Source organism: Hemiscyllium ocellatum, chromosome 18 (genome assembly GCF_020745735.1).
Source record: "Hemiscyllium ocellatum isolate sHemOce1 chromosome 18, sHemOce1.pat.X.cur, whole genome shotgun sequence".
NCBI classification, from domain to species: domain Eukaryota; kingdom Metazoa; phylum Chordata; class Chondrichthyes; order Orectolobiformes; family Hemiscylliidae; genus Hemiscyllium; species Hemiscyllium ocellatum.
In genome coordinates, this window is record NC_083418.1 from 81,636,824 (window position 1) to 81,653,273 (window position 16,450).

The window sequence follows — 16,450 nt, forward strand, 5'->3', positions numbered from 1 at the left end:
GATAGCAGTCTCCCTCCAAGATTTATTTTCAGTTCAACCTCAAGTTCAGGGTAGCCCAGCTCCTGTTTGTTTTCACCACAGTGTAGTGACCTTTTACAAATAAAGGGCAGTTACTCTCTCTGGGTCGATCTGCGTACAGTTGGTAAACCACGGGGCTTTTGCATTTCTGCCTCAATCCAAAGATGCTGCATGCTGCGTTTGATGCCTGTGCTATCTTGAATTATTCAGATTACAGTACTGGTTTTGGGGGGAAGTATGGAGTGCAAGCAGACCGCGTGGACAAGAGTGCCCTAGGGTTCGATTACCAAAGCAAAACCGAGGTTCACCAGTCCCAGAGAGGTGTGTCATTTCAGCTTTCTCTTTGTTCCACTTCTCCCTGAAAAGGTAAAGGGGGAGTGGGGAGGGGCAGGGGCAGCTCTGCGGGGAGGGGTGAGTCTGTGGCTGTGTGGGTCGTGTGTGTGTATCTGTGCGTGGGGTGTGTGTGTGTGTCTGTCTGTGTGGGTGGGGTGTGTGGAGTGTGTGTGGGAATGTGTGTGGGGAGGGGCTGCACCTTGGTGGCAATCTGCTTCCAATTTGATTAGTTTCCTTTCTGTATCCTGAGCATTTCCTTTTGCAATCTGCTGAAAACTGCTGGGAATTCTGTTTTACTTGCAATGTTCCTTCATGAATTTTCAGACCTCTGACCAGTTTTCAAAAGGGTTTCAGTTCCTAGAGGCGTTGCCTCCAGTTTCTGGTTCAAGACTGTGTATGATTTTGTGAGTCAAGGTGGTATTTATGTGACGACGTTGTTGCTGTGCAGTAACAGCTCCCATGAACACTGGTGACAGAGCTGTATGCTGTAAATGTAGGCCAGGACCCAATCTAACTGTCTTGTACTGCATTCCAATGTGGACTCACTGCCTGCACTTCCGATAGAGCATCATCGAGCTCAAACTCAACCTTGCTTTTCCTCAACTCGATATTAACTGAGCTGCTGTGTGACTCTGGCATTTTCTGCTTTGATGTAGGATTTCCAGCATTTTGTGATATTTTTACTATTGTCTCTGTAGAACTTGTCTTCATCAGATAGGGTGGCTGACTCTACACGTAAATAATACAACAACCTTCCTGCTGTATTGCCTCATGCATCAACATTACTGTTTCTATGGAAACAGATTAATGGATCCTTACAGTGCAGAAAAGGCCCTTCGGCCCATCAGGTCTGCACTGACATAACTACCAATAGAAGTGTACTAATCCCAATTTCCTGCATTTGTCCCATATCCTGGAATGTTATGACAGTTGAAGTGTTTGTCCCAAAACTTTTTTAAAGATTGTAATGTTTCTGCCCTCCACTACTTTCTCCAGGCAGTGCATTCCAGATTCCCACTACCCACCAAATGGAAAGGCTTTCCCCAAGTCTCCTCTATATCTCCTGCCCCTTACCATAAAACTGTGCCCTCTGGTGATTGACCCCTCAGCCAAGGGGAACAGCTGCGCTCTCTCTCTCTTTTTTCACCATATCCATACCCCCACCTCGTACATCTCAGTCATGTTCCCCTAAGCCTTCTCCGCTCAAAATGAGTTGTATTCATAAAAATTCCTAACACTTTTCTGGAGAAATTAAGAGTTGGGTTTGGGTAAGTGGAGAATGGTCTGTGGATATACTGTCATCTGACTTCTACTACTGCAAAAGTTAAAGTGACTCCATCTGAGTTTAATAACATCTCAATGCCATTTCCAAAACTGTTGCTGAGGTTCAGATCCCATTTCCCTTCCATGTACGTGCACCATGTGCCATATTATTGCTCTGTCGATGTGTTTCACTAACCTTCTTTGTTACACAATTTCTGAAAGCCTGCCTTTAGCTCCTCCACATATAGTTTGTATCATGTTGCTGATCTCGTCACTGATCCACTGATTGTCCTTCAGCTAAATTTTAATATCATTTTCAATGAATAACAAGCGAGGAAAGCACACTTTCACTGAAATTGAGTTTGTGTCTGTCACCCTTTTTAATCCATTGTTCTTGGCTTCCAATCAAACAAATATTTTCAGATCAAAAGGAAAACTTGCTTTATTAAATTATTGGTACAAAGTTTGACCAATGTTGATGCAGTCAATTAGGTTAAAGTGAGGACTACAGATACTGGAGATCAGAGACAAGAATGTGGTGCTGGAAAAGCACAGCAGGTCAGGCAGAATCCGAGGAGCAGGAGAGTCGACGTTTTGGGCATAAGCCCTTCATCAGGATTTCTGATGCTGGGAGTGCTGCCTGACCTGCTGTGCTTTTCCAGCACCCCACGCTCTCGGCTCAGTTCTGGAAAGTGATTGGACTGCAATCTGACTTTACTGGTTTCTGGTAAAGGGCCAGCTTTGTGAATGGTTTCTGAATCAGTGAGCTGATCCGTGTTTCAGCTGTTCTAGTCCGGGATGGCAGGACAGTGTGCTTTCCTCAGCACTTTCTCTGCAATCTTAACTTCTCTGCATCGCTATTGGACCCTGAATATTTCAATCAACAAATAACCTTGGCTTGGCTTTGAGTATTGTCAACTGTTCGAACCTGCTTGAGTTAAACAATGATTTAACAGAGTCTGCTGTCGGCTCATCGGGAATACACTGGCTTGCAAGGGAACAACTCTAATTTGTTGGATGCACACAACTGTTAGAATGCGCTACTTTGGTCAGGGAATGCACAGTTTGGAGGGAGTGGGGGAGTGGTATTAATGAGGGAATATGTTCAAGGTACTGTAGGTACACCGTATTCTCGGCTCCTCCTTTGACTCTAAGACTTAATATTCCATTGATTTCCAACAAATTACACCCGTCCAGTCCGTGGAGTTTTCTGATTCAACTTCTCTTTGCCTTAAAAGCTCCTCAAGTGTTTGGCCGCAGGATTTCGTTGCAATGTACTTACAGTTGAAATGCTTTGTTATTGGCTCAAGTGGCCTCTGTTAGATGATTCTATTACTAAAAGCAGCCTAGGTTCAGTTAGCACTTTGTAAAATCCAAGCTTTCAAAGGAAATGGAATATAAAAGTCAGGAGGTTTTCTAAAACTATACAAGACAGACCCCAGCTGGAACACGGTGAACGGTTTTGGGCCCTTTCTCTAAGAAAAAATGGCCTGACCAGCGGAGGTTCACTCAGCTGATCCTGGGGATGGAGAGTCGGTATTATGAGGAGAGGTTGAGTAGATTGGGCCTGGATTCACTGGAGTTTAGAAGAACGAGAGGCGACATTATTGAAAGATTAAAGATTCTCTCAGGGTCTGACCGAGGAAATGTAGAGAGGTTGATTCCCTTGTGGAAGAGTCTGGGACCAGAGTCCATAATCTCAGAATAAGGGGTTGTACATTTAAGATTGAGCTAGGAAGGAATTTTGTCTCCCGACAGTGAATCTATGAAATTTTTTGTTACCTCTGTGTTGACACAATGCTGTTTTGGTTGTAGCTGACTGGTGAGTTTTTAACATTCCAAATCCTCTCTAGACTGAGTCCTGGGTCCACTATTTATTCCAATTAAAGACAAGTTAATGAAATAGCTGAATCTTACTTTTTGTTATCAAGGGTTTTTTTTGGTTATTGAATCATCAGCTTCAAATGTGGAGTAATAGACTTCACTGTGTCTCCAGTTGTACGTAGTTGTTGGCTGGCTGAACCTGGGTTTTGACTACACGTTTGAGAAATGCTGCCTTTTTCTGAATGCATTTCCTTCAGGCTATGAGTTAAAGTAAACTCCTTTCCTTCTGACCCGATGTTCTTAGTCGAAGAGTGTGGTGCTGGAAAAGCACAGCCAGTCAGGCAGCATCCGAGGAGCAGGAGAGTCAATGTTTCAAGCATAAGCACTTCATCAGGAATGAGGCTTGTGGCCCAAGGGGGCTGAGAGATAATTGGGAGGGGGGGTGGGGCAGGGGGGGAGATAGCTGAGAGTGTGATAGGTCAGAGAGAAGGTGGAGTGGATAGGTGGGAAGGAAGATGGACAGGTAGGATAGTTCAAGAGGGTAGTGCTGAGTTGGAGGGTTGGATCTGGGATGAGGTGGAAGGGGAGATGAGGAAACTGGTGAAATCCACATTGACTGCGTGTGGTTGGAGGGTCCCTCACAGTAGGTGCTCTGAAAGACCCGTTGGGTCTTTACAAAATACACTCCCTGCTACACCATGCTATCCCTCAAAGTAAACCAAGTGCTTTCTAATGATCACTTTAATCTGTTTTACTGTTTTTAGTGATGTTTGTATCTGTACTCACATACCCCCTGGTTCCTCTTCCTCATTTAAATCATAGATTCTTAGAATAGGGAAAGAGACCATTTGGTCCATCGAGTTCACACCGACCCTCCGAAGAGCGCCCCCACCCCCTATCTTGTCCCTGTAACCCCGCATTTCCCATGGCTAATCTCCCATGGCTAATCTCCCATATTGAGCTCCTGACCTCTGCTGCAGTTCAGGATCAGCTGCCCGTTTCTCTCTCCCGCTCTGCCTTGCTCTCCTCATTCAGCAGCGACTTTGTTCGATGAAGTCTGGTTCTCACATGTTTCGGGTTCAGGAGAGGCAGGCGCCAGTTTTAAAACTCTTTCTCATTGTTGTTCATCCTCTCCTACCCTCCCTCCATCCCCTACCCTCCCTCCATCCCCTATCCTCCGAGATTTCTCTGACTCTAGCCCTGTCAGCTCTCCCCAGCTTTAATCGCTCCACCGTCAGTGACCTTGTATTAGTCACTGGGTTCCAATTCTAAACAGGCAGCAAGCAGTTAGTGAGGCGAATGGGATGCTGGGCTTGATAAATAGAGACCTATGAAATATAAAAGAAGGGGGGTTAATGGAAAGTATGCATAAACCACAGGTTTGCCCTTACCTGCTGCGCTATGTCCAACTCTGGGCTCCACAATCCAGGAGGGAGCAGAAGACGGTAGAGACCTGGCTTTACTCTCTCAGAAGATCCGGCTGAGAGATTCCACAGAGGTGCTTGAAACCCTGAGTGATCTGTACAGAGCAGCTAGGATCTGTTCCAAATGATTGTCAAATGTACCATCAAGGAGAAGCCCATGTATGGGGTTAGGATCTGTGTTAATGGTGGTGGAGGTAGCAGATTTTCCAAGGTATTGGAAAGTGATCTGACCAGACCGTTCTGCAGGGTAACGGGGAGTAAGTGGGTTCACTGGGATGATTCCGGAGTTGAGGGGGTTGGATTATAAGGAGTGGCTGAGTAGATTGGGATTATATTCATTGGAATTCAGAAGGATGGGGAGGGGATTTTATAGAAATATATCAAATTATGAAGGGCATTGATAAAATAGAAATAGAGAGAATGTTTCCACTGGTGGGTGAGACTAGGACAAGAGGGTATATCCCCAGGATTAGAAGGAGCAGGTTTAGACATGAACGGAGAAGGGACTTCTTCACCCAGAGGGTTGTTCATCTATGGAATTCCCTGCCCAGGGAAGTAGTTGACACTACTTCAGTAATTGCTTTTAAAGCTAAGGGAGATATTTCTTTGAAAAATAAGGGAATTAAGGGATATGGTGAAAACGTGGATAACTGGAGATGAGGCCAGGAAGAGATCAGCCATGATCTTATTGATTGGCGGAGCAGACCCGATGGGCCGAATGGCCTACTCCTGCTCCTGCTCCTAGTTCATATGTTCTGATGTTCTTGGAGAATTACTGTCGCAGGGATCAGGCTAAATTGCTTCCTGAGCTGAAACCTTCTGATGCTACGTGGCCTCCCTGTCCCACATCTCGATTAAAGTGAATTTTCTGTACTCTCCCGAGTCATGCCTTCCTGTATTTATTTGCGAACATCATCCAGTAATAATGGCCCTTGAGTTTGGTGTTGTCAGTACATTGTAAAGGTGAAAATATGCTGCAAGTTGCTCACACAAAGGGTGAACACAGTGGTCACAATACCACGTCTTATTAGATGCCACTTGCTAGTACTTGCCAGTCAGAATAACTAACAAACTACTATGTTTTCCTGTTTGAGGTTAGCTTCTTACCCTTTATTATTTGTCCCCAAACTCCACACATTAATCATGGGTCTACTGAGCATTCAAAGTGAGTGTAACTTGTTCCTTTATCCAAACAAAATATTATATATCTTCCTGCCTGCTGCTATATTTCTGATATTCTGTCATTAATTCTCTCGTGTTATTTACATCAACACCTTGGGTAGGCATAGTGGCTCAGTGGTTGGCACTGCTCACAGCACCAGGAACCTGGGTTCAATTTCATCCTCAGGGGACTGTCCGTGTGGAATTTGCACATTGTCCCCGTGTCTGCGTGGGTTTCCTCTCTCAGTCCAAAGATGTGCAGGTTCGGTGGATTGGCCATGCTAAATTGACCATAGTGTCCAGGGATGTCTGTTCAAGGTGGGTTAGCCATGGGAAATGTGGGGCTATGGAAATCTGGCAAGTAAATTATTTAGTTTCTGGTCAGACTGCCTTCTGGAATCATTGTCTCAATTATAGAACATTACAGTGCAGTACAGGCCCTTCACCCTTCGATGTTGCTTCAACCTATGAACTCAGTCTGAAGCCCATCTATCCTACACTATTCTATTACCATCCATATGTCTATCCAATGACCATTTCAACGCCCATAAAGTTGGTGAGTCTACTACTGTTGCAGACAGGATGTTCCTTACCCCTACTACTGAGTAAAGAAACTACCTCTGACATCTGTCCTATATCCATCACCCCTCAATTTAAAGCTATGCCCCCTCGTGCTCACCGTTCCCATACTTGGAAAAAGGCTCTCACTGTCCACCCTATCTAACCCTCTGATTATCTTATATGTCTCTATTAAGTCACCTTTCAACCTTCTTCTCTCCAATGAAAACAGCCTCAAGTCCCACAGCCTTTCCTCATAAGACCTCCCCTCCATACCAGGCAACATCCTGGTAAATCTCCTCTGCACCCTTTCCAAAGCTTCCACATCCTTCTATAATGCGGTGACCAGAACTGTACACCATACTCCAGGTGCGGCCGCACCAGAGTTTTGTACAGCTGCAGCATAACCTCCTGGTTCTGAAACTCAATCCCTCTACCAATAAAAGCTAACACACCGTACACCTTCTTAACACCCTGTCAACCTGGGTGGCAGCTTTCAGGGGTCTATGTACCTGGACACCGAGATCTCTCTGCTCATCCACACTACCAAGAATCTTACCACTAGCCCAGTACTCTGCATTCCTGTTACTCCTTCCAAAGTAAATCACCTCACACTTTTCCACATTAAACTCCATTTGCCACTTTTGGTCAAGGGGACTTATCTATTTTCACACTTTCCAGCATTGCTAAAACCACCACATTATTAACTTCAATCCTGTCAGTATTCTCCTTGATAACATTGTCTTTTTACAGTATGAATATTGACCAAAAATATTCATTTAGTGACTCTCCTATCTTTCTTATCGCACAACTTCCCACTGCTATCCTTGACTGGCTCTAATCTTACTTTTGTCATTCTTTTATTCCTGATATACCTATAGAAAGCCTTTGGATTTTCCTTGATCTATCTGCCAATGACTTCTCCTGGCTCTTCTTGGCTCTCTCTTTAGGTCTTTCCTGGCTAATTTGTAACTCTCAGTCGCTCTAAATGAGCCTTCACATCTCATCCTAACATAACCCTCCTTCTTCCTCTTGACAAGAGATTCAACTTCTCTAATAAACACAGCTCCCTCACTCAACTACTTCCTCCCTGTCTGACAGGTACATACTTATTAAGGACACGCAGTAGCTGTTCATTGAATAAGCTCCATATTTCTATTGTGCCCATCCCCTGCAGTTTCCTCCCCCATCCTATGCATCCTGAAGCTTGCCTAATCTTCTCATAATTGCCTTTCCCCCAGCTGTAACTCTTGCCCTGTGGTATACACCAATCCCTTTCCATCGCTAAAGTAAACATAACCGAATTGTGGTCACTATCACCAAAGTGCTCACCTACCCCCTAATCTAATAGCTGGCCGGGTTCATTACCCAGTACCAAATCCAGTGTGTCCTCGCCCCTTATTGGCCTGTCTACGTGTGTACAGGAGGGCTTCCTGATACAGTGTTGGACAAAAACTGACCCATCTAAAGTACTCAAAGTATAGCATTCCCATATTTGAAGTCCCCCATAACAACTGCCCTGTTACTCTCACTCCTATCCAGAAATACCTTTGCTCTCCTTTCACCTGCATCTCTGGGACTATTCGGAGGCATACAGAAAAGTCCCAACAGGGTGACCTCTCCTGTTTCTAACCTCAGCCCACACTACCTCAGTAGACAAGTCCTCATTAAATGTCCTTTCTGTCACCATAATACTGTCCTTGACTAACAATGCCACACCTTCCTTTCTTTTACCACCTTCTCTGATCCTGCTGAAATATCTAAATCCAGGAAACTGTAACAATCATTCCTGTCCCTGCTCTATCCATGTCTCCGAAATGGCTACAACATCGAAGTCCCTCTTTTTTTCAGTTACAGGAGAAGGATGAGTGGGAGACACTATGTCAGTAGTGTTTTGGGTAAAGCAACTGCCCAAATATATTACCTCACTTACTCAGCAGTCCCCCTATTCACGAGGTAAACTTTTAAAGGATTAATTTACCATCTTGGCAGCCCCCGATCCTCTCTCTCACTGCTCCCACTGCCGCAAAAATGGAGGCCGCTGATCCCAAAGTTTACCTCGTGAATAGGTGGAGCACACGCTGATCAGGAGTGGACACGGCACTGTAAGTGAGGTAATATTATTGAGTGGCTGTTACTCATTGCTGACGTCTTCAACATCAAGTTGCTGTATCTCACTTGGAACACCATTGATCCGAGTTCTCTCTATTTATCTCCAGGTCCTTCTCAATATCTCACCAGCTTATTAATGTAGCAGTCCTCACAACCTTTAGTTGTTTAATAAGGCTGTGGTAATCTTTGCAGTGTCCTGTGTTCTTGCCAAGACATACCTGTTGGTTAGAGAACCTTTTGTGTTCTGTAGATTTAATGCCATGTGTTAGAAAATGGGGTGATGTATACAGAGAGTCTGGGCATACATGAATGATCTCTCAGACAGTGCCCTTCTTATACCCAGCTGAGTGATGGCCTGGCACTTGTTGGAAAGTTTGGGTGATAAGGCGTTCTGCCAAATCACTTTGCCATATAGTTCCCTGAGTAGATGTCAGAGTCCACCCTCTCCTTTTCCCACAAGGTCTCAAGGACACTATGTGCTGACCACTTCCTGATGGACTGCTGGTCAAAAGGGATTTTCTTTGCAAATTTCTCCACGAAGAATGGGTGATACAGGATGGTCCAACTACTTGGAGTGTTCCGTAACAGTGAGGCCACTCTCATTCTTCCCAACTCCAGGGAGAACCTCAGTACGCAGTGAGACCTGCTGTTTGTGTACTGAGGGTCTACGCCCACTTGGTGCAGCCACATGCAAAGATGGCTGTTAGGGTGAGGGTGAGGTTAGGTATGTTCCCACCCTGCACCACCCCTTCCTCACCTCTCCCCTTCATGTCATATATGGGAATAATTAATTTAGTAAACTGGAGGTGAATTGAAACTTCTGGCTCAGCTGTTAGAAAACCCTGTCTTTAGCTGTTAATTAAATGTTATTCCTGGTCAGTGATTGGTCAGGTGACTTTTTTGTGTTTAGTGGTGGATGCAGAATTTTATCAACCTTAATTCGGTGCTGAAATGTCGGTTTCTCTGTACGCTGCAAGGTGTGTTTTTGAATAAGTAAATTTCTTCAGCCTTCGTTTAACAATACCGTTTGGTTTGCTGCAGATTATTCCAAGGGATTTGGTGGCAAGTACGGAGTGGAGATGGATAAGGTGGACAAGAGTGCTGTTGGCTTTGAATACCAAGGAAAGACTGAAAAGCACGAGTCACAGAAAGGTTAGTTTCCAAGTTGCTGTGGAGACTGGACCATACTGTGCTGCTGACTTGGATAATGTGGTTTGTTTGTAGTAAGCTGAGCTGCAGTCGCTCCTTGTGCTGGCAGTCTGTGTGGACAGAGTGGAATCTGAAGAATGTATTGGTGCACAGAGCAAATTAGGATTTGGCTGCTGCTTTATTTAATAATTTTAATGTGGGTGCAGGAAAATCTTGAGTGCTTGAGTTTGATGGATTGTTTCCTGCATTTTGAAAGTGAAGGCTTTTAGTCTGAAATCACAGGGAAAAAAACCCAGTTACATGAAGTCAGCATCAATGTGTTGCAGCTCGAATATTCAGCAAGAGCCATCTCTTTTTACTTACACCTTATTTTAACCAACCCATGTCACATTTATGACTCCCAATCCTGACACACAACTGCTTCAGTAACTGTATGTGTAAATTTAAAGATATTTATGAATAAAGTATATGTTGTATTTAAAAACTCAAATTTCCAAACGTTTGGATTTTTCTGATGGGAGGGTATTAATGGTTCAGGAATACTGTGGTGATTGGCATTAAAGGGCCAGCCATGATTTAATTAAATGGTATATCAGGACTTGATAGGCTGAATGGCCTTCTCCTGTTCCTCCATTCTTGCGGATCAACAATGATTTTAATTGATTGATGGAATAGGCTGAATGGATGACATTGTTAATTGTTCAATTCATGTTGTGTTGGGGAGCCAAGTCCATTTGTGATAGGGTTGGAAATGTCAACCCGCTTCAAGTAAAGGGTCCTCTGAGTTGAGGGGAGATTTCATTCTGATTGGCTGAGATCCATTTAAAGTCATCTCCCATTATCTCTAAGTTCTCCTCCTTTTAGAAGTATATTTTGTTGTTGTTTTGTACTTTGGGAATGAATGGGGCATCAGCCCAAACTCAATGACTCTGTTTGATTTGTTTAGATTATGTCAGAGGTTTTGGTGGAAAATTTGGTGTCCAGACCGACCGACAAGACAAGAATGCTTTGGGCTGGGATCACCAGGAGACAACACAACTTCACGAATCGCAGAAAGGTCAGTGCTCAGGTCTTTGTGACAAACTAAAGATGAAAGGCCAATCTGTCGGAATTACTGAGCATTGGAAATGCTGATTGGTCACTGACTGGCGGTTATTAGGAACAACAGCGCCATTTGAAGCCAAAGTAGCACAGAGTGGGTGTGGAGGAGGTGGGGATTGGGGTTAGGTTTGGAAAGAAAAAGGAGGAATGTTTATGTTCTTTTAAAACAGAAGTGAAAACAATAAAGAGAGAGGAAAAGTAATTTTGGGGAAATTGGTTAACGATTGCTATGGTTCATACAAACTGCTCTGTTTAGGTACAAGACATTCTATGTGAGCTGGACTTGGGTTGGTTTTACATGAGTTGGAGAGGAGAGGCAAGGGGACAGTGTGGCTATGAGTGCTATCAGCTGGGCTGGGCTGGGGTGGGCTGGGGTATGAGTGAGAGCAGAGAGTACCTTCATGCACTGAGCTGTTTATCCAACACTTCACCTACCTTCCTGCAGGAAGTGTTTTAACACATCACTTCCACAGTAGGAAAACACTCCAGGATTCTAGACAGGAATATGAAAATGGTTTTGCATCACATTGGACTTTCTCAAACAACTGGTGACCCATGGCCCTGTCTCTTTTATAAATTGGATCAAGTTTTTAATCACCATCTTGACAGAGATGTTATCAATTTAGGGCATGTCAGATTTTTAAATTTTGAAGGATGACATAATGTGGAAAAACTCTCAGACCTATACTCGATTGTAGAATTGAGAGAGGGCCTGTCTTTATGTAGCGACACATTCTCCTTGGGAAGTATTTACCTGAATAGCAATCATAAAAATATTTTAAAACTTTAAGATGGAAAGCCTGTAAGGTCTGTGCAGCAGAAGAGCAGTGTGTTGTGATGTCATACATTATATAGAATGGTAGCACAGTAACAGGCCGGTGCTCATGGGCTTATTCCTCACATCCAGCTGCGTTTCCTTCTGTTCCCCCTTGTACTTATCTGGCTTTGTCTTCAATGCTCTTCACCTCAATTACTCACTGTTTATTAGTAAGAAATACTTGCTGACCAGGCACACCCACATCCCTTGTGAATAAAACTGCAAAAGCATTCCACAGTCTAGCCACTCCCCAGTTAAAGCAGCTTTTTCTGCATTCCTTTACTGGAATGTTCACTAACATTTTGTATGGGAACATGGGAGGCAGGAGTAGGCTATTCAGCCCATCTAGACCATGGCTGATCAACTACCTCAACATCAACTAACTATCCCACATTCTGTAATTTTGTTAAAGCGTTGGGATTCTGAGTGCTGGATTCCCCTGTTGAAATAGTAACTCCTCTGTTTATCCTATCGAATTTTTCACATTCTCAAAGGTCCAGCTTCCTTATGGATATTCCCTGCGATATTTCTCATGGTCACAAGTTTTACATCCTAATGATATTATAATGAGCTCGTGCTAAAAGGGCTGTGACATCCTTTCCAAAAATTAAGATGAGAACACAATTCTCTCACTGTCACCGTGAAGGTTATATGAAAATGGAGCAAAAATAAACAGAGCAGTTTTAGGGCAGTTAGTCTAACTTGGGTACCAAGCGAATTAATGGACTTGGTTCTGAGAACCAGATAAATTGTCACTTCCAAAGGTGGGGAGTAGCCCTGGACAATTGGAATGGATTTATTCAGGGAAGTTCTGTCAATGAACTCCGTTAAGGTTTTTGTGGAAGTTACAGCGAGGATTAGTGAGGGTAGTGCAGGGGAGTTGATGTGGAAGTTTTTGGAAAAGGTTCTTCAGAACAGCCTGGTTAAAAGCAAATAAAAGGACTTGGGATCTGGAGGGAGAGAGAGATGACAAACTGGTTCTGTGACAGGAAGGACCATGTTTGATGGATGTTTGTGGGATGGAAGATTGAGTTTTCAGTGGGACTCTGTGGGGCTCAGTACTGCTCCCTGCCTTTTGGGGTTTATATATTTATGATTGAGACACATCTGTAAGGGGCACAATCCAGAGGCTTTGGGCAACCCAAAACCAGCTGCAAACACTAGACTGCAACACAATATCGGTGGAGTGGAGAGGTCCCTCAGAAATCTGAGGTAATGCATTTGGGGAGTTCAAAAAGACAAAGGAATGGACAATAAATGGGAGAATACTGAGGGGATTAGGGAATTGGGAGGACCTTGGAGTGAATGCCCACAGATTCCTGAAGCCAGCAGGAACGATGGATATAGTGGTGAAGGAGGAAGATGGAACCCTGATACAGAGTGGGATGCAGGAGTTGGGGGTGTGGAGGGGGACTCTATGTATCATCAATTTGTTGACCAATGAGCACTTTGTGCAGTTTGGCCATTTTATTATAGGAAGGATGTTGTCAGGCCTAGTTGAGGTGTGTGGATGGTTAGAATCCAGAGAAAATGGTAGAAGTGGGTCCAATTACAACAGTTTAAAAGACATTTGGACAAGTACATGAATCCGAAAGGTTTAGAGGGATATGTTCCAAACCCAGGCAAGTGGGACCAGTTGAGTTCAGGAAACCTGGTCAGCATAGACGAGTTGGACCGAAGGGTCTGTTTCCATGTTGTATGATTCTGTGGCTCTACTTCCTTCAGTAGAAGGGTTCATGACTAGGTGGTGAAGATTTTGAGGGATGGATAGAAGGATTAGGGGAAATTTGAGCTGAAGCAGAAACCCCCAACTCATTGATAAGGTGCCCGGATATCTACCCGAAACCCCAGGGAAAGAGCCAAATGCTGGGAAAAGGGACCAGGCTGTGGGGTCTATTGGCCAGGGCAGACACAAGGGTTGAGTGGCTTCCTTCTGTGTTGTAAACCTAAGTATAACTACCTCAACGACCTGAAGGAGAGGGATGTGGGGAAGGGGGGTTCACGAATGATTGGTGGGAGCAGAAATGGTTGAATGACTGGTTTCGTATCGGAATAAATCTGAGAATCTTTGGTGTGTTCTGTCTGAGGGTGGAGAAAACTGAGATTAGGCCCCTGAGAGGATTAAACATGTGAAGCTAAAGGACGAGGGGGAATGGGGCTGACTGACTGACGTCATAGAGATGTACAGCATGGAAACAGACCCTTGGTCCAACCCATCCATGCTGACCAGATATCCCAAGCCAATCTAGTCCCACCTGCCAGCACACAGCCCATATCCCTCCAAACCCTTCTTATTCATATACCCATCCAAATGCCTCGTAAATGTTACAATTATACCAGCCTCCACCACATCCTCTGGCAGCTCATTCCATACACGTACCACCCTCTGCATGAAAGAGATGCCCCTTAGGTCTCTTTTATATCGTTCCCCTCTCACCCTAAACCTATTCCCTTTAGTTCTGGACTCCCCCACCCCAGGGAAAAGACTTTGTCTATTTACCCTATCCATGCCCCTCACAATTTTGTAAACCTCTATAAGGTCACCCCTCAGCCTCCGACGCTCCAGGGAAAACAGCCCCAGCCTGTTCAGCCTCTCCCTGTAGCTCAGATCCTCCAACCCTGGCAACATCCTTGTAAATCTTTTCTGAACCCTTTCAAGTTTCACAACATCTTTCTGATAGGAAGGAGACCAGAATTGCATGCAATATTCCAACAATGGCCTAACCAATGTCCTGTACAACCACAACATGACCTCCCAACTCCTGTACTCAATACTCTGACCAATAAAGGAAAGCATACCAAACACCGCCTTCACTATCCTATCTACCTGTGACTCCACTTTCAAGGAGCTATGAACCTGCACTCCAAGGTCTCTTTGTTCAGCAACACTCCCTAGGACCTTACCATTAAGTGTATAAGTCCGGCTAAGATTTGCTTTCCCAAAATGCAGCACCTCTCATTTATCTGAATTAAACTCCATCTGCCACTTCTCAGCCCATTGGCCCATCTGGTCCAGATCCTGTTGTAATCTGAGGTAACCCTCTTTGCTGTCCACTACACCTTCAATTTTGGTGTCATCTGCAAACTTACTAACTACCTCTTATGCTCACATCCAAATCATTTATGTAAATGACAAAAAGTAGAGGGCCCAGCACCGATCCTTGTGGCACTCCACTGGTCACAGGCCTCCAGTCTGAAAAGCAACCCTCCACCACCACCCTCTGTCTTCTACCTTTGAGCCAGTTCTGTATCCAAATGGCTAGTTTTCCCTGTGTTCCGTGAGATCTAACCTTGCTAATCAGTCTCCCATGGGGAACCTTGTTGAACGCCTTACTGAAGTCTATATAGATAACATCTACTGCTCTGCCCTCATCAATCATCTTTGTTACTTCAAAAAACTCAATCAAGTTTGTGAGACATGATTTCCCACGTACAAAGCCATGTTGACTATCCCTAATCAGTCCTTGCCTTTCCAAATACATGGACACCCTGTCCCTCAGGATTCCCTCCAACAACTTGCCCACCACCGAGGTCAGGCTCACCGGTCTATTGTTCCCTGATTTGTCTTTACCGCCCTTCTTTAACAGTGGCACCACGTTTGCCAACCTCCAGTCTTCCGGCACCTCACCTGTGACTATCGATGATACAAATACCTCAGCAAGAGGCCCAGCAATCACTTCTCTAGCTTCCCACAGAGTTCTTGGGTACACCTGATCAGGTCCTGGGGATTTATCCACCTTTAACTGTTTCAAGACATCCAGCACTTCCTCCTCTGTAATCTGGACATTTTGCAAGATGTCACCATCTATTTCCCTACAGTCTATATCTTCTATATCCTTTTCCATAGTAAATACTGATGCAAAATATTCATTTAGTATCTCCCCCATTTTCTGTGGCTCCACACAAAGGCCGCCTTACTGATCTTTGAGGGGCACTATTCTCTCCCTTTTGTCCTTAATATATTGTAAAAACCTTTAGGATTCTCCTTAATTCTATTTGCCAAAGCTATCTCATGTCCCCTTTTTGCCCTCCTGATTTCCCTCAAGTATACTCCTACTTCCTTTATACTCTTCTAAGGATTCACTCGATCTATCCTATCTATACCTGACATATGCTTCCTTCTTTTCCTTAACTAAACCCTCAATTTCTTTAGTCATCCAGCATTCCCTATACCTACCAGCCTTCCCTTTCACCCTGACAGGAATATACTTTCTCTGGATTCTTGCTATCTCATTTCTGAAGGCTTCCCATTTTCCAGCCGTCCCTTTACCTGCGAACATCTGCCTCCAATCTAAAGTTCTTGCCTAATACCGTCAAAATTGGCCTTTCTCCAATTTGGAACTTCAACTTTTAGATCTGGTCTATCCTTTTCCATCACTATTTTAAAACGAATAGAATTATGGTCGCTGCTCCAAAAGTGCTCCCCCACTGACACCTCAGTCACCTGCCTTGCCTTATTTCCCAAGAGTAGGTCAAGTTTTGCACCTTCTCTAATAGGTACATCCACGTACTTAATCAGAAAAATGTCTTGTACACACTTAAGAAATTCCTCTCCATCTAAACCTTTAACACAATGGCAGTCCCACTCTATGTTTGGAAAGTTAAAATCCCCTACCATAACCACCCTATTATTCTTACAGGTAGCTGAGATCTCCTTACAAATTTGTTTCTCAATTTCCCTCTGACCATT

At 44.2% G+C, this 16,450-nt stretch overlaps 1 protein-coding gene across 4 annotated transcripts in view; it reads left to right on the top strand.

Annotated features, from left to right (window-relative positions):
* Window positions 1–16,450, top strand: part of LOC132824519 (src substrate cortactin-like) — an 83,519-nt gene that overhangs the window by 40,832 nt on the left and 26,237 nt on the right. For 3 of the 4 annotated variants that reach the window (XM_060839140.1, XM_060839139.1, XM_060839141.1), the window contains exons 7-9: window positions 229–339; window positions 9,735–9,845; window positions 10,789–10,899. In XM_060839140.1, the coding sequence (XP_060695123.1) occupies window positions 229–339; window positions 9,735–9,845; window positions 10,789–10,899 (333 nt within the window). The remainder of the gene's footprint in view (window positions 1–228; window positions 340–9,734; window positions 9,846–10,788; window positions 10,900–16,450) is intronic. The other variant, XM_060839143.1, reaches the window with a different exon arrangement.